The following is a 26,041-nucleotide window of genomic DNA, read 5'->3' as shown; positions in this document are numbered from 1 at the left end:
TGTTCCTATTGCTAACTTCAAGTTAAATAACAGTAATTTTTAAGGTGTTTACATGTGTTCTTTGGTGTTTACCTCTCCTCAGCAGTTACTGTCATCCAGTTTCCTACTGCCCTGGCATTATGTGACATAAGTTAATTTAGTCACTGCTCTCTAACGCAGAACAAAAAGTTTTCCTCATGTCTTCTGTCCCAGTGGGCCTAGCAGGACACAGCTGTTGAGAAATCTGTATTGTTAAGAACACAGCTAGCACTGAGGTCACTGTTTTTGCTGAATGTTGACCTGCTTAAGCCCAACTGGTGTTAAGACATCATTGGTGAGAAAAATCAGGTCCAAAGAGGAAACCGGGAAATAGCATATGTTGTGATAGGTTAGATATAAAACATTAATGAGGCAGGTTCACACATAATATGAGAAGTTGCCATACAGACAAAAAGTAGTATTGAAATTAGTTTCAAGTACATCAAAAGCAAGAAGCTGAGAACTTATCCATTCATAGTTTGGAGATAAATGCAGAAGTTTATTTGTTCAGTGACTGAATTTCACTGCTAAATGGATAACTTTGAACGCCGCCTCCAGCCTACTGCACTACACCCTATTTTAAAACGGATGGGTTTGGCTGTTTAACAGTAGCTAAATGTAAGTTCCATAAACTTAAAAAAAAAAAACTTATGTGGTTGGTGCCATTGTGACCACCTACATTGCTTTTAAATATCAATATGAATAATTATAACATTGGTTAATAGTACTATTATCAGATTGAAAATAATCTTAGAAAATATGTTTTCAGTGAAAAGTACAACTGAACTGTGGAGTTTGATGCTAAAGAATATGGTCAATGCTAACAGGCTACTAGGTTTAAAAAAAAACAACAACACATTTGGACATGTTTCTGGAGGACCAATTCATAAACCATTAGCCAGATAGATTTGGGCCTCGGTCTCTTTTTTGGGGGGGAGTAATGGGGAATGGATTTATTAGGATCTTCCAAGTACACCTGAACTGGTCCCTGTGGGCACAGGTTGCTGAGCTCGAAGGGCCTAGCACTTCTTGGAGGTAATTTTATAAAGTCATTTTCACACATATCTGGCCTGTTATAAAATCCTGACTGCTGTAAAAAAAAATACGCACATGGACATGATGGCACGTACTTTGCCGGTAGGGATGTATAGGAGCAGAGTTTATCTAGAGCACGAGTGGAATTAACACATTTTAACATCTTTGTATGTACTTGCAAATCTATACACATACTTGTTAAATAATCTGGACGCAGACATTTATACCTACTAGAGTGCAAGTGTGAATGTCTGTGTCTGAAGTGTAGGCATGATATCTGACACTAGTATTTTATAAAGAGACATGTACACCTATGTGCCTTTACAAAATAGAATAGTAGGCGCTTCCTTATATTTCCCTCCTTATGTTTAAAAATAATCATTGGGGAGGGTTGAGGGGTCCTTTGTGCTGTTTATGTTTCAATGGTTTTTATTGATGGCAAATCAAAAAATACAAATCCGCCTTAACATAGCGGCATCAATGCAATTTTACAGAGCTCAGTGGAGCAACATTTCAAAAATACAGCATTACGTACAGCCATCAAATTTTTTTTCTATAACTTTTATCCCCCCCCCTTTTTTTTTTATATTTAACAATTTTTATTGATGACAAGTCAGTGCATGCAAGCTGTCAACCAGTAAGCAAAACTTTTCCATATCACACTATACATTAGACGGGAGTATACCCATGCAGACAGTCACCATTTTGTAGCCTTTACATCCCCCACCCCAACCTACTTATCTTTATACATTTCTTATTAAGTAAACACATTTAGTCGCATTGTAAACTGACACAGCCAACTTCCAAATCAACACACCGGATCGTAACATTTCCAATTTGTAACTGTGCATTGTCCATTATATCATTTTGATCATTTTACCCCCCTCCCCTTCCCTTAGATCCCCACCCGTTCCCCCCTCCCCCCTTCCCTCCCAGTATAGTTATTGAAGATCACACCTGCTATACAGCTATAACATTCCTATCAGACTTCGCCTGATATCAAGTCCGTCACTAACAAAACTCTCTAAACATTTTAATAACCTTCCCCCTCCCCCCCCCCTCTTCATGCACTCAACCACCTAGCAGTGATGCCTGACTTTGACAATTCTACTTCATTTTTCTTTTCCACACACATTCCATGCCTTTGTTGCTGTTTAAATAAACTACATGTTAAATTGAATTCCTAGTTGTACGGTCTTAGGTTTCTGCAGTTTAGAGAAGCTCCTGTGAAGTGTCCTGTTTACCAGAAGCATTCCTAGTTCTGAAACATGGGGAAATCAGTGCAAAACTATAGATCTAAAGTCAATGAATAGGACTAGTACATGGGAGAGAGTCCATTGAGTTACTAAATATAGAGATGTCCTACAGTAGTTCTAATTTTCTTTATTCTTGCAGGAGTGCATCACCTGATAGTAGGAAGGTGGTAAAATGGAATGTGGAGGACACTTTCAGCTGGCTTCGACGGGACCATCTTGCCACCAAGGAAGATTATATGGTTAATATTCCTTTCTGTCTGTATGCACCACATAGCCTTTGGGTCCTCCCTGTAGTCAGTCATTCTTCCAGATAAGCCCTTTTGATTATGCTTACAAATAATGCAGGCTTTGGGTTTCTTGATTATGAGATTACTCTATTAAATGCTGTCAGGAGAACATTATCTTGGAGGAGTCTGGAAAGCCGATAAGAGATTCTGCAGCATAACAATTTTTTCTTTGTGTCATCATTCCCTCTGTTTTTAACTCCTCTACTTTTTCCCTTTTTTTGCTTCAGGTTTCTTGCTCATTTTTTCCTTATTCTTTTTTCATTTACTACTACTACTTGGCCACCTTTAAATCTAGACTGAAAGCCCACCTCTTTAACATTGCTTTTGACTCGTAACCACTCGCCTCCACCTACCCTCCTCTCTTCCTTCCCGATCACATTAATTGATTTGATTTGCTTACTTTATTTATTTTTTGTCTATTAGATTGTAAGCTCTTTGAGCAGGGACTGTCTTTCTTCTATGTTTGTGCAGCGCTGCGTATGCCTTGTAGCGCTATAGAAATGCTAAATAGTAGTACTATAGCGCTACTAGACTTACGCAGCGCTGTTCAAATGAACATGAAAAGTCAGTCCCTGCTCAACAGAGCTTACAATCTAAATTGGACAGACGAACAGACAGCTAGGGGTGGGGAAATTGCAGTGGTAGGGGTGATAAGTGAGGGTGTTGAGTTTACTTGGTCTCTCCTTAGCTCTCACTCTTTCCTTTTCTCCCAGTTTTGCTCACCTCTGTGCATGTGGATCTGATCTGTATACATTTTTCCTTTGCTGCTTACTCCTTGTTCACTTATCTCTGTGCCCTTCCAGGACAGACTGGAACACCTGCGGAAGCAGTGCGGGCCACACATGACGGCAGTAGCAAAAGACTCTGTTGAAGGAATCTGCAGTAAAATTTACCACATATCGTGTGAATATGTGAAACGGATTCGTGAAAAGCATCTTGCAATTCTCAAGGAGAACAACATACCTGGTATGGAACAGGCCACCTTGAGTAGCTCTTCCATAGACCTGTTAGTAGTAAGGGAGCTGAGGCAAGTATTGTGGAGAGTTAAGAGTTCAGTGTTTGCTGGGTTGAAAAGGAAACTGGAACAGTACCAAATCTAATACCACCCGATCTTATTTGAACCTACACTATCCGGACTGTTTTGACCTCAAATACAAATCCACATATGCCTCCAACTTCCCTTTCCTGGGTACTCTCGACTGTGGAATGCTTCAACCCAAAATGATCTAAAGTTTAGAAAATTATTACAGTCCATACTATTCAAAAAGGTTTACCCTCCAAATTCAACATAATCAGCTTAATCTCTTTGGTTTCAAATAATCCAGAAACACTTGAATCTATTTTCTTTACTTATCTACTGTTGAATATTATACCAAACTTTAATTTACTGTTTGTACTGTTTAATATGCCATTAATACTGTATTCCTGATTTAGCTTATGTAAGCCACATTGAACCTGCATCCAGTGGGAAAATGTGGGATATAAATGTTTTTAAATAAAATAAATAAATACTGGGGGTGGGGGGGTTCGTGAGAATAAGTGTGTGTCACTCTGGTACTATAAGTTGCAAAAGGATGGAAGAGATGTACCATATTTTTCGGACTATAAGACGCACCTAGGTTTTACAGGAGGGAAATAGGAAAAAATTTTTTTTCCTTTTTCCCCTCCTCTAAAACCTAGGTGCTCCGATGCGTCTTGTCCGAGTTCGGGATCGCCCTCCCCCCGGCCCTGTCACCATTTCTCCCCACTCACGTCACGCAATCTTCCCTGGTGGTCTAGTGACGTCGGGGCAGGAAAGAGCCCCCTCTTTCCTGCCCAGCGCGCTGCTCTCCGTCCTCCTGTATGCTGCCTGACGGTCTCGGTGAGATTGAAGTCTCGGCGGCCATTTTGAATCTCGCCGAGACCGTCAGGCTGCATACAGGAGGACGGAGAGCAGCGCGCTGGGCAGGAAAGAGGGGGCTCTTTCCTGCCCCGACGTCACTAGACCACCAGGGAAGATCGCGTGACGTGAGTAGGGAGAAGTGGTGACAGGGCCGGGGGGAGGGCGATCCCGAACTCGGGGGGAGGGAGGGAAATCGCTACCTTCGGACTATAAGACGCACCCCCCATTTTCCTCCCAAATTTGGGGGGAAAAAAGTGCGTCTTATAGTCCGAAAAATATGGTAGTTATAATAGTTGAGATCTGAAGAATAGAATTCCAATAGCTGTGTTTTGTCTTGGGGAAAGTAGATTATTTAGAGGCTATGAAATTTCTTATTGGACCCCAACCTATGATGCACGTAAGCCCTTTTTCCAGTAGCATGGAAAACGGGGAGTTGTTTCACTCTCTGATGATCCAGATAAGAATATCTTCTTAGGATGTGAAACACTCCATTTTCCCCTGCTGTTAATTTACAGAGGAAGTAGAAACTCCTGAGATTCAAGATCGGCTGGTCTACTGCTATCCGGTGAGACTGTCCATCCCCTCTCCACCCACGCCTACTGTGGAAATACACTTGGAAAATAACATCGCCTGCCTGCGTTACAAGGGTGAGATGGTGAAAATGAGCCGCAACTACTTCAGTAAGCTGGTAAGTCCTGTACTTAAAGAGTTGGGGGAGTTCTGGAATGAGGAAGCATAAGATGAACATAAAAGGGGATAGACTCAGAAGTAGCTTGAGAAAATACTTCACGCAAGGGGCGGTGAATTAGTGGAACAGCCTCCCAGTAGACGTGGTGAAGACAAAAACAGTATCTGAATGCAAGAGAGTTTGGGACAAATACATAGGATCTCTAAGAGAGTGATAGGGAGCGTAGAGGGTGTGGATAGGCAGACTGGATTGGCCATATGGTCTTTATCTACCTACATTTTTCTGTGTTTCTAAAACCTTGAGCAAAAGGTCAAGTGTAATACCTTTTTAGGGATGGAGAGAGGGTGAGAGACTTACACTAGGAGAACAGACCTTAAAGCACTGGGGTAAGGAATATCCCGAGCTTGAGGGGTGAAACAGGAACGAACAGATGTTTCTCTAGCACAAGGGTTCTCAATCCAGTCTTTGGGACATACCTAACTAGTCAGGCTTTCAGAATACTCACAATGAATATGCAGGAGATAGATTTGCACAGAATGGTGGGTAAGATTGAGAAAACATTTATGATTTTCATCAAAATATGCACAGATGATACCCTGGGTGACTATTGCAAGTAGGTTATTCAAATGGTTTTGAGAGGACAATTGTATTGTTAATGGTATATATTTGTTTAATAAAGTGTATTTTTAAAGCTTTTCATGTATAGATATGAGTGTAAAATATTGGAATTAACAATTGATATAGGTAATACATATTCAGTATGGATATCCTGAAGACCTGATTGGCTAGTTGTTAGAAGCCGAGCGAGTTTCGGTTACAGTGCCGAAACTGGCCCAAACTCCTTGACCTAGTTTTGGCTGAAAGGTTATTTTTAATTTTCAGCCATATTTTCGGTTTCAGCCAAAAATGACCATGTGTTTGGTGGAAGCTGAAAATTTGTGCTTCATTCCATTTTGTCTCCCTCCACCCCTCCCCCCAGGGCCTATCTTACAATCCCTTGTGGTCTAGGGGTATAGTTGAGGCAGGAATGATCCCAAGTTACTCCTGCCTGTGCTGTCGAAATGGTTGCCATTATGGGGCATCACTCCTGCCCCGAATACACCACTAGACCACCAGGTATTGTAAGGTAGTCCTGGCAGGGAGGGGTGTAACTCTTTGCTTTCTTTTTTTGTTTGTACTGCGATTACAAGTAACGGAGTTATGATCTTGCACAATAATTTATATGGTAAATACAGTGCTCCAAATAAATGCCTTTGATACCAAATTTGAGATAACGCTAGAGCAAGGCTGACATCAGCTGTCATTCTGAATGTGATGCAAAATCAGCCACTGTAAAAGCACTATGGCTTTCAGTTTAAGTTCTTATTAGCTATTGTGTAGAGGCTATTTTGCTTGAAGGGTAAAATACGGTCTTTCATTATTTAAATTATATCTGGCTTGGATACTGTGGGTTTAGCAGAGAGATGCAGACTGCAAGCTCCGACAATCCCTAGTGGCTCTTACAGGTTCACATTCACACAGCCAAACAGTTTTTAGTTTTGGTCAAAAGCTTTTAGACCGTTTCATTCGGCCTCTGCTAGGTGCGTCTCGAGGACTGGTTTGAGAATCACAGCTCTAGCACAAAGGCAAGTCAGGATACGTGCAGTGTTTTTTTTTTTTTTTTTTTTTTTGGGGGGGGGGAGACAAAGCTGAGGTGATTCTAGGGATATGGTTCTTCCATACTAAGCAACAGAGGTCGAAGTGAGCATCGTCTTATGTGTGTTCACTTCAGTACACCTGGGCTTATTTCTGTGAATGCTCTGCTCCTGCTTCACTCCTGGATAGATGGCATAGTCTTTTATGTCAGTCAATCCCTGTCTGCCGCCACACCCTGTGCAGTGCTTCACATTTCTCTTGCAGTGGTATCTCTATCGGTACAGCTGCATCGACGACTCTGGCTTTGAAAAGTTTCTGCCCCGGGTTTGGTGTCTCCTTCGTCGATATCAGGTACTGACTCTGGCTGCTTTGGTTTCTTGTCAATCTGGGGCTGTGGTTGAGGCTTTGGGTTCTCAGTGATGAATGAAGGAACTGTGGTTAAACATTACTTCGATGAGTATGGGGGGGGGGGGGGGGCTGAATTTAACTTGGAAGAGGGTCTAGGTGTTAGCTTAAGTAATGGTTTTTCAGGAAGAAAATTTTAAGATGGCAAGGGGTGGAGGCCATTGCTGTAACAGATTTTGTTCACGTTCTGGAGATATGGAGTCATAAAAGAAGGGTTGACAGGTCAGGGGAAATATGTGAGAGGAGCTGGTATTGGGTTGCATGTGGGAACATAAATCTCAATTGGGCAGACCAGATGAGTCATTTTGGTCTTTATCCACCCTTGTTCCCTATGTTTTTTGAACCAGGAATAGGGAAAGGAGTGATTTTTGTACAAGTTCTGCCCCCCAAAAGATGCCACACTAAAGATGGGCTTAAATGAGTTGTTTTGAAGTATTGATTGAACATGGGCAGATGTGTTTTTCATTCCATAGCTGATAAGAGGGGTATTCCTTGCCCAGTTTGAGGGGAATGATTTTCAAAGTGTTGTGTGCTGGGTACGTAGGAAGGGAAGAAAAGATTCTTTCTTTACTGTGTAAAGTTAAACTGATAACTTATCTGTTTAACTTTATGCATATGTTCAGCTATCCTAATAAATGTTTAAGTTGGATTGCTGAAATGCATGGAAAAAGTTTAATGGATACGTTATTTGCTTAACTTTATCCTTGTTATTTCTGTATTTAGAGTTGAACACAAATTATCTGGAGAATGGCTGAATAGTGCCACTCATGAGATAACTAGCTGGTTTGTTTCAATTTAAAATCATATAGTTTAGTATTTCTGGCCAAAAAATTGAAAGCAAAGCAGACCTGATTGGAACATTGCCTCCGTTGGTCTTTCCCAGTATTTTAGGTTCTGTTGGTAAGTGTTGGGTATAGAGCACCCTCCGACTGCATGTTTGTCTTCCAAAGTATGTTGCATGTGGGTCATTAATGTGCTTTCTGTGACAGGTTATGTTTGGTGTGGGACTCTATGAAGGCACTGGCTTGCAGGGTGCACTCCCAGTTCACGTGTTTGAAACTCTCCATAAGCTGTTTGGTGTGAGTTTTGAATGCTTTGCCTCACCCCTGAACTGTTACTTTAAACAATACTGTTCAGCATTCTCGGACACAGATGGATACTTTGGATCCAGGGGGTGAGTTCTGACTTTCTATATTAGTGTAAACATGCTCTGGAGTGAAATATTTTATAATTTCTACAAAATGTCCAACCTCACAAGATTTCTAGCACCACTTTTTCCCCAAAAAAGGCCCAGGGACAAAAAGATGTTTACCTACTGAACTGCTTTTGAAAACTGCCCCAGGAAGGTCTCTACCTGGGCTTCCTTATATAGCTTCAAAGTGACTTTTGAAGATAAGAATTTGAGACATAGCCATAGCCGTAGTGTAGAGTCAAAAGTACATTCCTCCTTTTAGTTTTGCTTTATGCTTGCTTTTATGTTTCAACGGTTTTTATTGATGATTCAACATTATAAACAGAAGCTTATGCTTGCTTTTATATAAGTCACATAGTTGACTTGTCCTGCCTCTGCAACTAGGAACATAAGCATTGATCCATTAAGCCCGGTAGCCTGTTTCCAACAACAGCCAATCCAGCTCATGAGTACCTTGGCAAGATCTGCTTTGGCAGCCCAGCCAAGCACATTCATTGAGCTAGCAGTCTTCCTTGTCCGAGGCTTTGGCTTGTTGCCATGGTATTCACCAGTCCTGTCAAAGTAGAGAACTAAAGTCATATTGCTTTCTCCCCTCCTTCTCCAAACTACAGCATATATTGTTGCTGCTCAGTCACAGGCTTGGTCTGGTGTGCAAGGTCGTGAATGTATATGCATTTGGCTGGGTTTGCATTCTTGGCTCAGTAAATATCACTGCCTTGGGTAGACCCTTGGAATGTGAGTAGAGTCCCTAAGGGTGCTGTCCATCCTGATTAAACTGGAGCACTAACAAAGTAGAGGCAGGGGTGGGTTCAGGCATGCCCTTTGTAGTGAAGTGCTGGAAAAATATATAATTTCACCTTCAGTCAAATGGAAGTAACTCTCAGATGACTCTACTTAGGACCTAAACAGTCAAGATATCTGCAAGGCCTCTGTCTTATACCCATAAAAATGAATACAAAGCTCCTACTTTACTGTGTCTTATTGCTTTCAGGCCATGTCTGGATTTCTACCCCGTCAGTGGCTCATTTGAGGCAAATCCTCCATTCTGCGAGGAGCTGATGGATGCGATGGTCACACACTTTGAGGTAAGTGTCTTTACAAAGCAACCAAATTCTCCTCCAGTAATGCATGGCATGATGCTTTACCACTAAAAGTCTTATCAGCTTACTGTTTGAAGACTAAGGTCTGGGTTTTCCTGAAGACGGTGCTTTTGTTGCTGTTGCTAATGTTCTCACCATTCCTTTCATTAGACACTTCTTGAAAACTCCAAGGAACCCTTGTCCTTCATCGTTTTCATCCCGGAGTGGAGGGATCCTCCAACACCCGCACTTATTCAAATGGAGCAGAGCAAGTTTAAGCGCCAGCAGCTGGTCCTACCAGCCTTTGACCATGAGTACCGCAGTGGATCCCAACATGTCTGCAAAAAGTATGTGACCCTTCTCTGAGGAGCGCTTTTTTCTGACTTAAACTTTAGTGTTTTTCAGAAAACTGCCCCAGCAGATGTTCTTCTTGGCAGGAGGAAGTCCTGGTTGTCATGCTGTAGCAACGATTTTGGGACAGTTTAGAGCACACTTGTACCAGATCCGGAAGGGAGCCGTGATGTTTGACTCTAGGCCTAGAATCATCACTACAATTTGTTGGCAGGAATGGGAGGCATAAACAGAAAGAGACCACCATAAATATGAACGATAGCTGAATGCAGAGCTTTTGATAAAATACGTTTATCGTCTCTTAACAGACCAGTCCAGAACTAATAGGTTGTATCCACAAACCAGCAGCTGGGATACAGAGCCAACCAAATTTGAGCTATGACTTAAGTGGGCACTGCACAGGGGTTCTGGAAGGAAGACATAGAGGAGTCTGTTTCTTTTCTCTCTTCCCTGTGAGCCTTGGGGACTGGCGTCTTGTTGAGTCCGTTCGTCCGTCCTAGAACTTTAATGGCGAATTAAAAAAACAAATTTAAACATTTTTTACCTGAAGAAGTTCCACCTGGGAACAGAAGCAACATATCAGGGTTTTCAGCTGGGAGTTGCATTCACTGGAGAGGTGATAAGTTGTGCTCGTTCAGTTATCGGCCGAGACCAGGAGCAGTTACTGAGGCAGTGGGTGACTTTACTGGCTAGAGCTGCTGGCTTGTGCAATGCCGAGCTGACATGTAGGCCTTTAGTTGTGGATGCATGGCTCACATGAGGCCAGTGCAGCAGCCATGGCTGTGATTGAGGAACCATGGAGTCTGATTTGGAGTAGGAGAAGAGGTATTTCTGCCATTGTGTGTTGGTGGCTCGATCCAGTGGGGGAAAGTACATTGGCGGGGACCTGTCTTTCAGGCCCAGATGCCTTAAATTTTTTTTTTTAAAGTTCAGATCTCTTTATTGAATTTATAAATAACGTAACCTGAAGGTTAAAAATGTTGAGTTTATTCTTTTACCTTGCCAGGGCCAAAACCGGAACAGTGTGGGCCAGTGGAAAGGGATTTCTCCTAGGAATCCTGATTTATTTGGGACAGGGGTCCTTGTGAGAGTGCACTGTTGTGGGAAACCAGTTGGTTGGCAGAAACGGGCTGAACACGGAAGGGAGACTGCTGCTGAAGATGGGTGCTTGCGGACTAATATTGGACAGGCTGGTCTTAAAACACAAATGGGTCCGGTGTACATGGGGAGCCCCAATGTGCGTTTACCAGAACACAGAGCTGGGAGTGAGCATGCACACAGATGCACAATTTATAAAAATAAAAAGCAAAAAACAGGGATACAGGGTCAGGGCTGGTGCCTGAAGTTGTGCAGTTGGTGGAACCAAAACAGAATTGGTGGATACCCATGTGTGGAAACCTGCCCATTCCGAGGAAGCTGGGCATGTGGGAAGCCAAGAACGGTGTACAAATCCAAGCTACTACTCTTAATGCGGTCACGCAGGTTAGACCTGGATGCACAGAACTGCCCGTGGGGTTGGGCCTGGGTTTTGTACAAGCATGTGCTCGCAAATGCACAAGAATGGCGTGTAGGTTCTGTGAGCTAGGAGCTGAGCTGCACGAGGTTGGAGGGTGTTGATGCTGCCGGGGTGGTATGATGCTTAAAGAAGTTTCCCAGATGGATTTCAAAGCTGGTAGGAAATAGGACTAGAGGGGTGAGTTTTTGATGAGCAACTGTTTGGCAGTTTATTTATTTATAGGAATGTTGTGTGTTACATGTAGTAATGGTTGGAGAGAGGGTGTAAACCTGCAGAGTTTGTGGGCTTATGGTGTCTCAAGCTTCTGCCTCGTGCCAGCACTGAGATAGGGTTCTAAACAGCAGAGGATGACAGTTGGGTGGGTAAAGTGAAAGAGTACAGATGTACATCTGTGTTAATGTGTTGAAATTTAAGAAGTATTCTTAAACCAGGTTAATGAGTTTGTGTGAATGTAAAGGGTACTTGAAGATAATTAATTCTCAGAACTCAGTGGGATGTTTTGCCTCTTAAATGATGTGGTGGCTGCATGGAAATTAAATACATTTACAGTGAAAACTAAAATGCTTATCTAGCTGAGAAATAAAATTAATTTTAACTGAAGGTATTTTCTGTGCTTCAGTCTGGCAACACAGATAATAAACACAAGAGGAAAAAGATCTTTAACTGACAGATCTTATTCTATTATTCTAAGTCAGTTTAAAAAACTGAAATTTATGTCTAAAGTTTGGAAGAAAATGATTGGATTTAAATATTGTGAATTACTATGTCAATTTTTCTCTTAAGTAGCTCATGGGTTAATGTTGAATTGTGAGCTATTTTTTAAGAAATTGTGGTGAATGTCTAATTAGGAAGAAACCTGACAGTGTCGCTGAGAGAACTGTTTTATTTGCTCAAAGTCTTTTCTATATATATATTCATATATATTTTTAGTAAAAAAAAAATTATATATATATATATATTTTTTTTACTAAAAATAGAACTAAAAGTGCAAGACTTGTTGAATCTATTTTCAAAAATAGAAGCACTACCAGAATTCGACGCTAAAGTAGATGCAGGAATTGTTCATTTAAGCAACTAAAAGGGATTTTGTGTGGCATGACTGAAGTCTGGCACAAACATGAGGTTTTACGCTGGTTGTGTGATATAACAAAAAGAATATTTGGGTGGGTTATACAGGGATTCTAAACTACCTTTTCTTTTCTGGAAAAGCTAGATAAAAACAAAATAGAAAGGAAAAACACATACTGAGAAAATATAGGGAAATGGGTTCTTTTGTTTAGTTTGTAAAGGCAGGGAGAAGACGACCATGGAGGAGCAGAAGGTGTCCAACAGAAAGGAAGAAGAAAATAAAGATAAGTGGCATTAAACAGACCAAGATGATGACACAGAAATAAAGGAAAGAAACAGATAGTAGGAGAACTGGAGAAGTAAAAAGATGTACTGACCTGATCCTGAAAACTACTCCCGAGAAATATTTTTTCTGAAAGATTAAAAAAATACACAGAAAGGATCAGTACTTAGGAGAAAATAGTTATTTTGTTTAATTTTTGGCAAACAGAAGTGACAGATATAATACATATCTGACATTGTTTTGTCTCGAATTGGTGGTGAGGCATATTTGAGAATCATCTTATGTTCTTCCTGTCTGTAAATGAAGAGTATAAGTTGGTTAAATTTTCAGTTGAATATCTAATGACTTTTAAAATAGAAATTTAGAATATTTTACAGCTTGTACAATAAATCACAATTTATTGAAACCTTATTTAGTCATCTTGATTTCTTATTTCTTTGCATCTCGGGAAAAGTGTAACATCTTTTCTCTGAGTCTAAAATCTATTTTTACATTACTTTCCTCCTGTTATTTTAGGAATTACAGGACGTGGTTGGTTTAAAATTTATGTACCTCTACCCTCATTTAAGAGAGATTCCCTGCCTGAGGAATAGCTACTGTGACATCTATAGGTAAAGTAGGGCAGATGGTCAGCTCTTGGGGGTGGGGTTACAATAACAAAAATGAGCAACATCACAAACAAGAAATGAAGGAATCAGAAATATGTCAGACTATTATTTGATCATCTATTCAGAATATATGCATCAAGGTTTGCCTAATAATTTGAAGCCGGTCACATGCATCCCTGGTTTTCCATCAAAACTCCTTCATATATAATACAGACAGGAATACTATGGTTAGATGTATCTTTCTAATGAGTAAGAATAAGTTTTATAACTACAATTAGCAGTCTCCTATCAGATTTAGGGCCCTGTTTACATGCTGTAGGTGTGCTAGCGTTTTTAGCGTGCACTAATGCTAGAGACACCCATAGGAATATATTATGAGTGTCGTGCTAAAAATGCTAGCGCACTTTAGTAAACAGGGCCCTTAGACACACAAGTGATTAAGCACAGCAAATTCCAAATTACATTTTTATAATTAAGGGGTTCTTGGAGTTCAGATACCTCAGACATGCGAGACCAAATGCGCACCCAATATTCTGTAAGAAACATCTGTATAAGACATATATGCCCCCTTGCTTCTTGTATGTCCAACATCTGTTCTGCCCCAGTCAGGCACTTGGCCTGTTTGGAGTCCAATAACTCTTATGCAACAGAAAATAATAAGTCTGCCTAAGAGATGCAGATCTTGATATTTTAAAGATTGATTTCCAAATTTACTTTGGCAAGACCTGAGAGAGGCACCCCTTTGTGTACCTGTAAGCATAATTATACAAAAGTGAACCACTGTGGGGGGAAGTAAGGTTAACCTGTACAAAGCAGCTTGAACTGGCCAATCCATTTCATGATTTGGGAGAGTTAGACTACTGTGCCAAAATGAATGACACAACTGCATCCAGCAGAAATACTGGGCAGTAGGGAGATCATAGCTCTTCTCTGTAAGGTTGGAAACAAATAATCTCACCCCCTTGGCACAAATTGATGATAAAAAAAAAACAACAACAAATACCACTTCGTTGCCAGACCTCCTAGTTATGCACCTCTTATTGATTTGAATGTGTGGACTATACCATATGGTCATACTCAAAGATACTCTGTCTTCAGTATCAAAGGATTGCATCCATTCCTGAAATGCCATAAAAGTGGCCAGTATTGTCAATGATTCCAACTGTAAAGTAGGGTAAACAGAGCCCAGTGTATGGCGTAAATCGGAAAGGATGCCATTAGTCGCTCTTCAGTACACCGCCATTTGGGTTTTGTACGCATCTTTGAATCGAAAAGGTGCCTCATTTTTGGCAGAAGCAGCTGCAGGCACCATTTCCTCTCACAGCTAAATTTCATTGCCCAAAAGCATGGAATCATTAGCCATTTTGGATGCGGTTGCTTCTCCTCTAACTTGGGTGGAGGCTTAGCCTGACCAGAGTACTTGAGGGTCCATCGGGAGTTGAGTCCCTGGAGGAAGACTCATTTTCCCCTGAATTCGTTTTATTGCTGCATAGGGCCTTCTTACTAGAAAAGGCTCAGGGAGACTAAGCCTTCGCAGCAAGCTGGAGGGGGTACAAGTTTGGAAGAGCTTAGCCCCCCCCCCCAAAAAAAAAAAGACCACAACTTGATCCACTAGTCAGCTGAGATGCACAGGTAGTGAAATAGGACCCTCAGTCTGGGGGAATGTCCCCAGTGCGGTGTCTAGGGGGGGCTTCAGGAATTGATCCTCTGATTCTTCTGTGGTCATTTCAGAGGGAGGAGCTTGCTAATATTATTGCGTAATCCTTAGAAGCCTTAACCATCTCAGATGCCTCCATGCCACAGTCTGGGTCCATATCCATTAGGAGGTTTGGGTCATAATATCTGTGGAGTGGGAAGCTCCACAAGCTAGGATTGGAAGAGCTTTGAGAAGCTCTATGCCCTTGTTCCAGATGAAAAAGACAAGTTGAAGCAGCCCAAGCTGGATGCTTTGGTGTCAGCAATTTCAAAAATGACTACTCTTCCTTTTGAGGAAACAGGCCTTTGAGATGGCAGCCTTGGGTCTTCAGGCAAGCAGCAGTCTGTAGTGCTTATGTTTCCAGAGCTTGCATTTGGTAGGTTTAGCAGTCCCACTTGAAGCCACTAGAAAGGTTTGTGTGATCCTCAGGAGACAGCTCCTAAAAAGACTGTGCTCTCTTATGTGGTTGATCTTATTAGAGTTTTGGCCAGGTCAATGGCAGTCTCGGTCTCTGACGTCAAAACTGATCTGCAAATATGGCATCTCAGTAAGCTTCCCTTTCGGAGAAAACTTTGCTGTGGCTTAAACCTGAAAAAGCTCCTAAAAAATCTAGGAGAGCTTAGAATTTAGCACTCTTCAGAAGGCTTCCTCACTCTTTCCAAATGGATGAAGTTTCGAGCCATTAAGTAGTACAGGCCAGGCAGATCTGGTTCCTTTCAGTGTTCCAGTCAAATCACTGTCCTTTGTACCACTGCTCCTTGATAGACTAAAATCTTACAGAAAGAGTCCAAATTATGACTGGTCGGTCTTGGACAAAATATGATTAGGATATAGGTTGGAGTTTTCCCACCAACTTGCAGATTTATTTTTTGATATTTCCTTGTTGGGCTGCCGCCAAAATTCTGGTGGTCCAAAGTACCCTTACCTAATTAATGGAGCTCAGGGCAGTGGTTTCTGTTCCCCGAGACCCACTGGGTACAGGCCAATATTTGATTTACATCATTTTTTATATCATTTTGGCAAAGAAAGACAGGTATTTTCAACGAATTCTAGATTTGAAAAGTGTGAATCAAGTTCTAAAGGTTCTGCATTTTCAGATGGAAATGCTGAAGTGAGTTATAGCATCAGTTTGTCATGGTGAGTTTCTCACCTCTTTAGTGTCTTAAATTTTACAGTAGGGGGCAAAACCCAGGCTTGGCAGGTCTAGATGCCTTGATTGAACCCTGGCCTTGAGCAGGCTAGCTCTACGTGTTTCTTTCTTGGCCCTTGCTGGGTTGGGTGTTGCAGCAGATTGCCCAACATCCCAGCTTGGTGGTGTTGGACTGGCCCATAAAGCTGTAGTATCCCAATCCAGTTCATCATTCTCTCAAGCTTCTGAAGGGGAGAGGTGTATTATTCTAGGGCCCAATCCTAATGAAGGATCAATCTGATTTTTGTCTTATGTCTTGGCCCTTGAAAGGTCACATTTGAGACAAGTGTTATGATGAAGACACTAATCTTTAAGCAAGGAATAGATCTACCTCACAAGTATATATAAGAGTTGGGAAAGTCTGATTCTTGGCTGTTCTCAGAGCAGTGCTGCTCTACTTTGAGCATCTGTGGCCAGTTTTTAGCCTTTCTACAAGAGGATCATACAAGGGGTTTCACAGTCAGTTCATTAAAGGTGCAAATAGCAGCCCTAGCGTGTTTCAGTTGTCAAGTTAAGAGACTCTTTAGCTGTCCTCCTGATGTGGTTCAGTTCATAAAGCAAGTCACTCACTTGAGACCTCCAGTTCAAGCCAGTGGAACTAGAACTTATTCTTCCATACCTCGGGGGGGGGGGGGGGGGGCACCATTTGAACCTCTCAAGGCGGAACCCTGAAGATCTGACATTGAAGATGGCTTTTCTGGTGGCTTTTATGTCAGCAAAGAGGCTCTCAGAGCTGTAGAACTCATTTTGCGTTTTATGAAAGCTGGGGTTTCAGTCTGTAGCGCACCTTATTTTTTGCCGGAGGTGGTCTCAATTTTTCATGTGACGCAGTTGCTGGACTTGCCCTTATTCAAGAGAGAAGGATGTGGTGATGAATTTTGAGTCTTGAGGCTCTTGGATGTGCACAGGGTCCTTGTGCATTGCTTGGGAGGTTACTAATAGTTTAGAAGGTCAGACAGGCTTTGTTTTGCTTGGAGGATTTAAAAAAAATAAAAGGTTTGGCAGCTTCCAAGGCCCCCATTGCTTGGTGGATTAAAGAGTACATTTCATCAATTTATGTACGGCAGCAGCACTTGCCTCCAGAGTTAAGGATGCATTCAACCAGTGGGATGGTGACCTCTTGGGTTAAATATCACATAGTCACTCCAGATTTTGTCTACTCCCCACACTTTTGCTATATGCTATCAGTTGAATGTGAGGGCTAGACAGGAAACAGCCTTTGGGGCAGCTGTTATTAGAGCAGAAGGTTTCTGAGTCTCACCCACACTTAAGGGAGCTTTGTTACATGCCATTGGTCATGGTCTCTGATCTGATTGAGATAAGGAAGGTAAAAATTGGTCTTGCCTGGTAATTTCTTTTCCTTGAGTCCTACAAGAGCAGTCCAGGTCCCCTTCCTGATCTGTGCTGCAGTTATTGGTTCCTATTCTTAAGAAACAGAAGTTGGAGCTGTATTTTTTGGACCCTGAGGTTTTTTTTTTTTTTTTAGAATAGCTTTTTTTTTTTTTTTTTAAATGCAACACTAATTTGATATCTTAATACTGCTATGCCGCACCTGCAGTTTGCCAGATGTAGGGCAGAGCTTGAATTTCATTGGTTTCTCGTTGGTGGACATAACCCATTGGTTCTGGACTGGTCTGTCAAGACTCAAGGAAAGGAAATTAGCAGGTAAGACCAAATTTCACCATGTTTTCCAGTATGTACAGTGGGAGGTATTGATTTCACACAGACACACGCGTGTTCAAAAAAAGGAGCCATATCATCCGGGGCTTTACACGTGTAATGAAGAGGCCAACATTTCTTGGAAGCCTTGTCATCTACCCGTGAAACCACATTGTTCTTTTTTTCCTCTTGAACATCTGTCACTAACTGTCACATTACTAAACCCCTCTACGGTACAATGCAAGCCACATTGAGCCTGCAAATAGGTGGGAAAATGTGGGATACAAATGTAACAAATAAATAAATGCCAATCTAGCAACACACACAAATGTATTTTCCAACACTTACACTTGTAAGTGCTTGATTTCACAAGACTGCACATACACAAGTAGCCAATTAAGAAGTTGAGTGAAATAACTGTTTTTGAAGTGGTGTTGAATACCACTGAGTTATGCACAATTGCCCCTTCAAGCACTGGTGAAGAACCAAGATACAAATGAGCAGGCAGCTGACACAAACATTACATATAATAGAAACAGAGAAAATGACAGCAAATATGGCCCATTCATACTATCTGCTATCTATCCCTTCCTGTCCCATAGAGATCATATGTACTTGTTCCATGCTTTCTTGAATTCAGATACAGTCTTCATTTTCACCACCCTTTCCATAAAGAAACATTTTCTTAAAATTACTCCAGAATCTATTCCCTTTCACCATCATTCTATGCCCTCTCATTCAAGAGCTTCCTGTGCATTTATATCGGAGATATTTAAATGTGTATTGTATCTCCCCTCTCCCATCTTTCTTCCTTTTAATAGAGACACAAAACATTAGACATCTTGTAACAGGCAAGTCCTTCTCGGTCAGCTCTCTAAATCAGGAGCTAAGCAATATATTTCCCTTTTCCATAGATGAGTCAGGGCATTTGTGTTCTATTTACGTATTTTGTTTAAAACTTCAGATGTATGCATAGGACATATGAATAACCGTAGTGAGTCAGACCAATTGTCTGTCTAGCCCACTATTCTGTTTCCAACAGTGGCCAATCCAGGTCACAAGTACCTGCCAGAAACCCAAATATTAGCAAGGTTCCATGATGCCAATCCCAGGGCAAGCCGTAGTTTCCCCATGTCTATCTCAATTGCAGATCATGGACTTGTCCAAACCTTTTTAAAATCCAGATATGCTAACTGCTGTTACCACATCCTCTGGCAACGCGTTCCAGAGCTTAACTATTCGTTGAGTGAAAAAATATTTTTTCCTGTTTGTTTTAAAAGTGGTTCCATGTAATTTTATTGAGTGTCCCCTAGTCTTTGTACTTACAAACAAAAAAATTCACTTCTACTCATTCTGCAGCACTCAGGATTTTGTAGGCCTCAATCATATCTCCCCTCAGCCGTCTCTTTTCCAAGCTGAAGAGCCGTGACCTCTTTAGCCGTTCCTCATAAGAGAGTAGTTCCATCCCCTTTATCATTTTGGTCGCTTTTCTTTGAACCCTTTCTAATTCCGCAATATCTTTGAGATACGGCAACTAGAATTGATACTCAAGGTGAGGTCACACCATGGAATGACAGAGGCATTATAGTATTCTTGGTCTCATTTACCATCCCTTTCCTAAAAATTCCTAGCATCCTGTTTGCTTTTTGGGCTGCTGCCACTGCACACTGGGCAGAAGATTTCAGCGTATCGTCTACAATGACACCTGGGTCTTTTTCTTGGGTGCTGACTCCCAAGGTGAACTCTAGCATCAGGTAACTATGATTTGGATTATTTTTCCCAATGTGTATCAGTTTGCATTTATCCACATTAAACTTAATCTGCCATTTAGATGCCCAGTCTTCCAATTTCCTAAGGTCTCCCTGCAATATTTCACTGGCCGCATCTGTTTTAAACAGCTTTGAATCGTTTTGTGTCATCTGCAAATTTAATCACCTCACTCGTCATTCTGATTTCCAGATCATTTATAAATATGTTAAATAGCACCAGTTCCAGTACAAATCCCTGTGGGACTCCACTATTCACCCTCCTCCACTGCGAAAAATGGCCATTTAATCTGACCCTTAATTTTCTGTCCAATAACCAATTCCTAATCCACATGGTTAAAAGGAACATTGCCTCCTCCCCCGTGACTCTACTTTTCTCAGGAGTGTCTCATGAGGGATTTTGTCAAAAGCTTTCTGAAAATCTAAGTATGCTACATCAACCTGCTTACCTTTGACATGTTTATTCATGTCTTCAAAGCAATGAAGCAAAATGGTGAGACAAGACTTCCCTTGGCTGAATCCATGCTGACTCTGTCCCATTAAACATAAACATGTTTATGTATGTTTTCTGTAATTTTATTCTTTATAATAGTCATGCTTACTAGTCTGTAATTTCCTGGATCACCCCTAGAACCCTTTCTAAAAATCAGTGTTATATTGGCCACCTTCCAATCTTCAGGTACTATGGACAATTTTAATAACAGGTTACAGACCACTAAGAGCAGACCAGCAATTTCGTGTTTGAGTTCTTTTAGTACCCTTGGATGCAGGCCATCCAGTCCCAGTGATTTACTATTCTTTGATTTGTCGATTTAGCTTAGTACATCCTCTAGATTCACAGAGATTTCTTTCAGTTCCTCCACATCACCCCCCTTGAAAACCCTTTCTGGTACTGTTAGATCTCCTACATCAGTGATGGGCAACCTTTTGAGCTTGGTGTGTCAAAATTTGCCAAAAAACTGAGCATAACTCGGGTGGTGTGTCACTTCGAGAAAAAAACCATAATTTCGCGATATTTATAGTTTAAATAACAAAAATGTATAATTGTAATATATAACTGTATTTAATAAACCAAAAACTAATTATTTAACTTACCTACTTAGTGACTTCTTTGTTCATCTGTCAGTCGGTTTCTTTTGTTGGTCTTGATATTATTTAACTTGTGTGGGGTGCCGTGAACTAAGATAAGTGAGAGGGAGGGGGAATTCTTTAACTAATCTGCCTATTAGTGACTTTTTTGTTGCTGAATTTCATTGGCTAAATCTTCAATTGAAGGTTGGTATTTTGTACACTTCAAGCCCAAGCAAGCGCTACTAACTTCATCTTTCAATCTGTTTCTTTTGTTGGTTTTGATATTATTTAACGCTGAGAATAAGGTTTCACAAAAGTACATAGAGGGAAAAATTGTGAGTAAAGCCATTGCTATATTTTTCAGGGTGCTAAAAGTGTCTGGTAATCGGATCCAGGCACTCCAAATTTCCTGGTAACTCAGATATTCTCTTAATAATTGCATCTTTATTCTGCATATCGTGAAATAGAACTGGTGCACATCTTAGGAGAGTTTCTTTAATAAATCCTCCCTCACTGAGTGCTTTTCCATGCTGAGCTATGGAGTGAGCAATGCTCAAACTTGCAGATGTTAAATTTGTAGAACCTTTTACAAATGTAAGGATGGAATTAGTTTGGCTCTTATAAAAGTGTAGCTGCCTGGAAATGTATTCCTTCCTTTCATCCTCACTTTTTTTCAAGAGCTGGGAATGATTAGTTTCAAAATGTCTATTTATATTCCACGTTCTGCTTACTACCGTTTCAGTACATAGAACGCAAAATGATCTGCCATTTTTTTCTATAATGCCATACATCTCGGTCCATGTCTCTTGAAAGGGTCGGCTACTGCTACTACCACTTCCTTTACTTAACCTTGGTTTTTTATTTTTTGGGTTCTCCATCAGGGGGGCAGTGACAGAAGATAGAATTATAGATAGCCTGTTAGCCCTGCAGGCAATTAGGGGTTAACTAGCCTAACTGACCACCTTATGTAAATTAAGATGGCTGCCGCTATTTCTAATGGCGGGAAATGGCACCCATAGCACATGCCCTCGCCTCTCCCAGCCTCCCCCTCACCTATCTCAGTAATGATGGTCAATTACAAATCCACGACACCCCAGAACAGTAGATTGGATGATGGTTGCTGGTAATGGTGATCACAGGGCCCTCAGAGATGCGTCCCCCACGGCATTCCGCTGTTCTCTGCTCCGCCGGCCGGAAGTGAGGTCAAAGATCCCCTAACGGCCGGGGCAGAGGGAGCAGCAGGGAGGGAACAAGCGGAGGGCTCGGAGGGAGCCAATAGGAGCGCACACGGCACCCCCCCAGCGGGTAAACATGCACCGGGGGGGGGGGGGGGGGAGGAGGTCGCGCTGCACCTGGGGGGGGCGCATCGGCGATCCGCCCCGGGTGTCAGCAAGGAACTCCGCTGCTTCTCTGTATGCGGCCACGTGTCACCGAAAATGGCTACGCGTGTCAGTACTGACACGCGTGTCATAGGTTCGCCAGCAGGGTCCTACATCTTCTTGCATGAAGACGGAAGCAAAGAATTCAGTCTCTGAACTATGGCCTTGAGTGCCCTTTTTGCTCTTTCATGATCTAATGCTCCCATGGATTGCCTCACAGGCATTCTGCTTCTGATGTACCTGAAAAAATTGTTACTGTTTTTGCCCCTGCGGCAAGTTTATTTTCATATTTTCTTTTAGCCTTCCTTATCAATGCTTTGCTTATGTTGCTTCTTATTCTCTTCATTCGGATTCTTTTTCTATTCTTTGAAGAATGTTTTTTTTTTTTTTTTTTTTGCTCTAATAGCCTCTTTCACTTCACCTTTTAACCATGCTGGCTGTCATTTGCTCTTATTTCCACCTTTGTAAATATGTGGAATACATCTGGTCTGTGCTTCCAAGATGATATTTTTAAACGTCGTCCATGCCCAATTTAAAGTTCTAACCTTTGCAGCCAATCCTTTCAGCTTCTTTAATCATTTTCCTCATTTTATTGTAGTTGCCTTTCGAAAATTAAATGCTGCTACAGTAGATTTCCTTTGTGACTTCACTCTAGATACTAGCTCAAATCTGAGCATGTTATCACTGTTTCCCAGTGGACCCTGCACAGTTACCTCTCATACTATGCCCTGCATACCACTAAGGACTAGATCTAAAATAGCTCCCTCTCATCAGTTCCTGGACCAGCTGCTCCAAGAAGCAGTCATTTATTATGTCTAGGAATTTTACCCCTTAGCGCTTCCTGATGTAAACATTTACCCAGTCAATACCCATCCCTTTAACAAGGTATACCACAAAGATCAACCAATGTGAGCATACACTACTCCTCCACATATATTCAGAACTGTCTTATATCTGCTTGTTATACTACTATCTTGTTTTATCATTATGTTCCCAAGATCCTTCTGTATCACTAATTGTCTATCTTCTGATACATGTCCACTATTCATGATGTATTGTAAGCCACATTGAGCCTGCAAAGAGGTGGGAAAATGTGGGATACAAATGCAATAAATAATACTGGGGTAATTGAAATAAGCATTATTATACTATTGCCCAATTTGCCAGCTTTCCTATTTCTGTAATCATGCTTCACAATGGGCTTCTAACGGGTAAACTTTCACAACTCCTATACTGCCCCTTGCACTAATTCCCCTAACAACAACTGTTCCTGATCCTTTGTAGTACAGGCTAAAGGCTGTGGGCATCACTGTGGCACGTAACTTCCTCCGTCAGCTTCTCAATCACAGACTGCAGCTCTGGGCTTGTCTGCCTCTGCAGACCTTAGCATCCTGGCATTAGGCTGTAAGGAGATTATTCTTTTGTTCCCAGATCAGTAATTTTACCAGCCAAAATACAGTTCTCTGGCATAACCTTAAACAATGGTGTATTGCTAATGGCAACAGAGTTATTTCACCAACACAGACAGCCTGCACAAGTATTAAACTACTAGGTGAATCCTGTCAATTTAAAAATAAACTTGTACGTTGACAGATACAGAGATAGGGTCAAAATTGGGTTTTTATATATTTCAGACAAAGGCACACTGTACTCTCCACAATTGTGTTCCCATGTTATCCTTTCAGTCTGTGAGAAAGCATAGTTACTCACCTATAACAGGGGTTCCCAGACAGCAGGGGAGTGCAGCCACACTTGCCAGTGATATTACAGTATCATAAAAAAATAGGGCTGGAAGGGACCTGAAGAGGTCATCTGCCCATTCTCCTACATCCTTGCAGGATCCACCTTCCCTAAATTCTGAGCTGTTCTAGAAAATAAACCCTCCACCTAGGCCAGTTCTGCCTTTAGCCTATGTAAATTTATTCTAGTGTTTCAAAAGCTCATTAATTGGAAAGTTCTTTCTGATAACAAATCTGTTCTGCAATTTCAGCCTATCTCCAGTGGCAATAGAGAACAAAGAGCATCTTTATCCTTGTAGATATGTACGAACTTCTTGGGTGCTATTGCATTTGACTTTTGGCTCATGTTTTATAAACGCAGACTTCAGGTGTGCTATAACTGCCTGTTTTCTTCGTTGTGTGTTATATCTTATATAGGAAGGAAAAAGAGAAAAGCTGTAAAGCCAACAAGAACGAGAAACAGATCGATTCAACTACACATCCCCACCCATCTCAAGTGTAACTAATAGAAAAGGAAACGTTAATCAGAGGACCTGTTTTTAACTCTTCTTGGCTTTATATTTTTTTTCTTGTTTTTTTCATTGAATTGTAGATCTGCTTTGACCATGTTTTGACTACTGTAACCTACATGATTCGTATTCTATGACTGAGCAGAATCTCTTGTCCTACTTTTCAGAGAGGAGATGTACTACAAAGCGGTACACAACACAGCCATCCTCTTCCTACAGAACGACCCTGGCTTCACCAAGTGGCAGCCTACTCCTGAGCGACTTCAAGAGCTTACCACAGCTTACAAACACTCGGGGCGCACACACGGAGCCTCTGGCTCCACTACTCCCTCATCCTCTGGGACAACAGACAAAGAGAAAGACAAGGAACAGGAGACCACACAAGAGGAAGGCAGTAGCCGGGACGTGGCACCGGTTTAGTCCGCATCGCTGAAGGGTTTAGGAAATCATGTAGGCAACATTCAGGAAGGAACTAAAGTGGAAGCATGTATAGAGGGCATGGAATAGAGGCACCTGGTGCTTTTCAGGCAGCTCTTACCTATGACTCTGCAACTCTTCTCTTTCTCATCCCCCACTTTGTACAGCATTGAGGGGAGGGACGCCTCACAGGCCAGACTTGAATAGAGGAGAAAATGATTAGACACCATGAGTGAGGGTTTGCAGCCCCCCTTCACTGTTAACACACAGAGACCTGAACTGTGTGCTTGGCATTGGGTAGACTTGCACCTTGAGAGGCAAGTGGAGGCATCCCAGTGGACAGAGAGAGTGGATGGAAGATCAGCGACTGTAGTGATGGGCCCAGCTCTTGCCATCCCGCAGTTTGTGTATCTGTATATAGTTCTGTGTGTAGCACCTGTGCCAGGCTGCAGAATTTCTGTATCTGTGACATTGCTGTTTTTGTTATTTTTTTTTTCTGGATGTACTAAGTCCTATTCTCCAACATTCTGCCTTAGGCAGGAAACGCAAAGCAGGAGCTTTCTTTGTGCGTGTGCGTGCGTGCGTGAGAGTGTCATTGGAAATGTTTGGCAGTTGTGGTTTTTACCTCTGTTTTTAACCCTCCTTTTTTGTTATCATTATTATTTTGTAATTAATTTAACACAGCTAACCATTTTATTACTTTTATCAAACAAAAAAAAAGTATATTTTTGATTTCAGTTTCCTAATTATTGGGAAAGTAAAAACGAAGGATTAAAATGTTTTTTTTTTTTTGTTTAGTAATGTTTTGATTGAATGTGAACTGTTGGGTTTGGCAGGTGAGTAAGGGGATGAACGACTCATATGTGGCATGGCTCAACAGGATAGGGCTCTTCAGCCTGGAGAGGAGGGCTTAGTGGGAGATAATAGAGCTCTATAAAACCTTGGCATGGAATGGGCAAATGTGAATCAATTGTTTACTCTTTCAAAAAGTACAAAGAGCAGGGGACAATGTTTCATATTTGCACAATTTAAACAAATAGGAAAAATATTTTTCACTCAAGTGTACAGTTCAGCTTGAACGTACTACTGGAGCAAGTGGTAAAAGCAGTTAAAATAGCTGGGTAAAAAAAAATATTTGGACAAAATCCTGAAAGGAAAGTTCATAAACCATTATGAAGGTAGACCTGGGGCAAAGCAGTATGGAATCTTACTACTTTTGGGGATTCTGCCAGGTACTTGTGAGCTGGACTGGCCACTCTGCTGCAAGCAGGATACTGGGCTAGACAGACCCTTGATCTGGCCCAGTAAGGCAA

At 41.5% G+C, this 26,041-nt stretch overlaps 1 protein-coding gene across 3 annotated transcripts in view; it reads left to right on the top strand.

Moving 5' to 3' along the window:
* PCIF1 (PDX1 C-terminal inhibiting factor 1) overlaps positions 1 to 25,516 on the top strand; it is a 60,086-nt gene extending 34,570 nt beyond the window's left edge. For 2 of the 3 annotated variants that reach the window (XM_030211549.1, XM_030211551.1), the window contains 8 exons: positions 2,449 to 2,548; positions 3,400 to 3,562; positions 4,994 to 5,166; positions 7,066 to 7,152; positions 8,196 to 8,380; positions 9,390 to 9,483; positions 9,649 to 9,824; positions 24,479 to 25,516. In XM_030211549.1, coding sequence (XP_030067409.1) covers positions 2,449 to 2,548; positions 3,400 to 3,562; positions 4,994 to 5,166; positions 7,066 to 7,152; positions 8,196 to 8,380; positions 9,390 to 9,483; positions 9,649 to 9,824; positions 24,479 to 24,731 — 1,231 coding nt within the window. In that variant the 3' untranslated portion in view covers positions 24,732 to 25,516. The remainder of the gene's footprint in view (positions 1 to 2,448; positions 2,549 to 3,399; positions 3,563 to 4,993; positions 5,167 to 7,065; positions 7,153 to 8,195; positions 8,381 to 9,389; positions 9,484 to 9,648; positions 9,825 to 24,478) is intronic. The other variant, XM_030211550.1, reaches the window with a different exon arrangement.
* Positions 25,517 to 26,041: the final 525 nt, after the last annotated feature.

Source organism: Microcaecilia unicolor, chromosome 8 (genome assembly GCF_901765095.1).
Source record: "Microcaecilia unicolor chromosome 8, aMicUni1.1, whole genome shotgun sequence".
Lineage (NCBI taxonomy): Eukaryota > Metazoa > Chordata > Amphibia > Gymnophiona > Siphonopidae > Microcaecilia > Microcaecilia unicolor.
The sequence above is the reverse complement of the archived record's forward strand: the minus strand, read 5'-3'. Positions and strand labels throughout refer to the sequence as shown.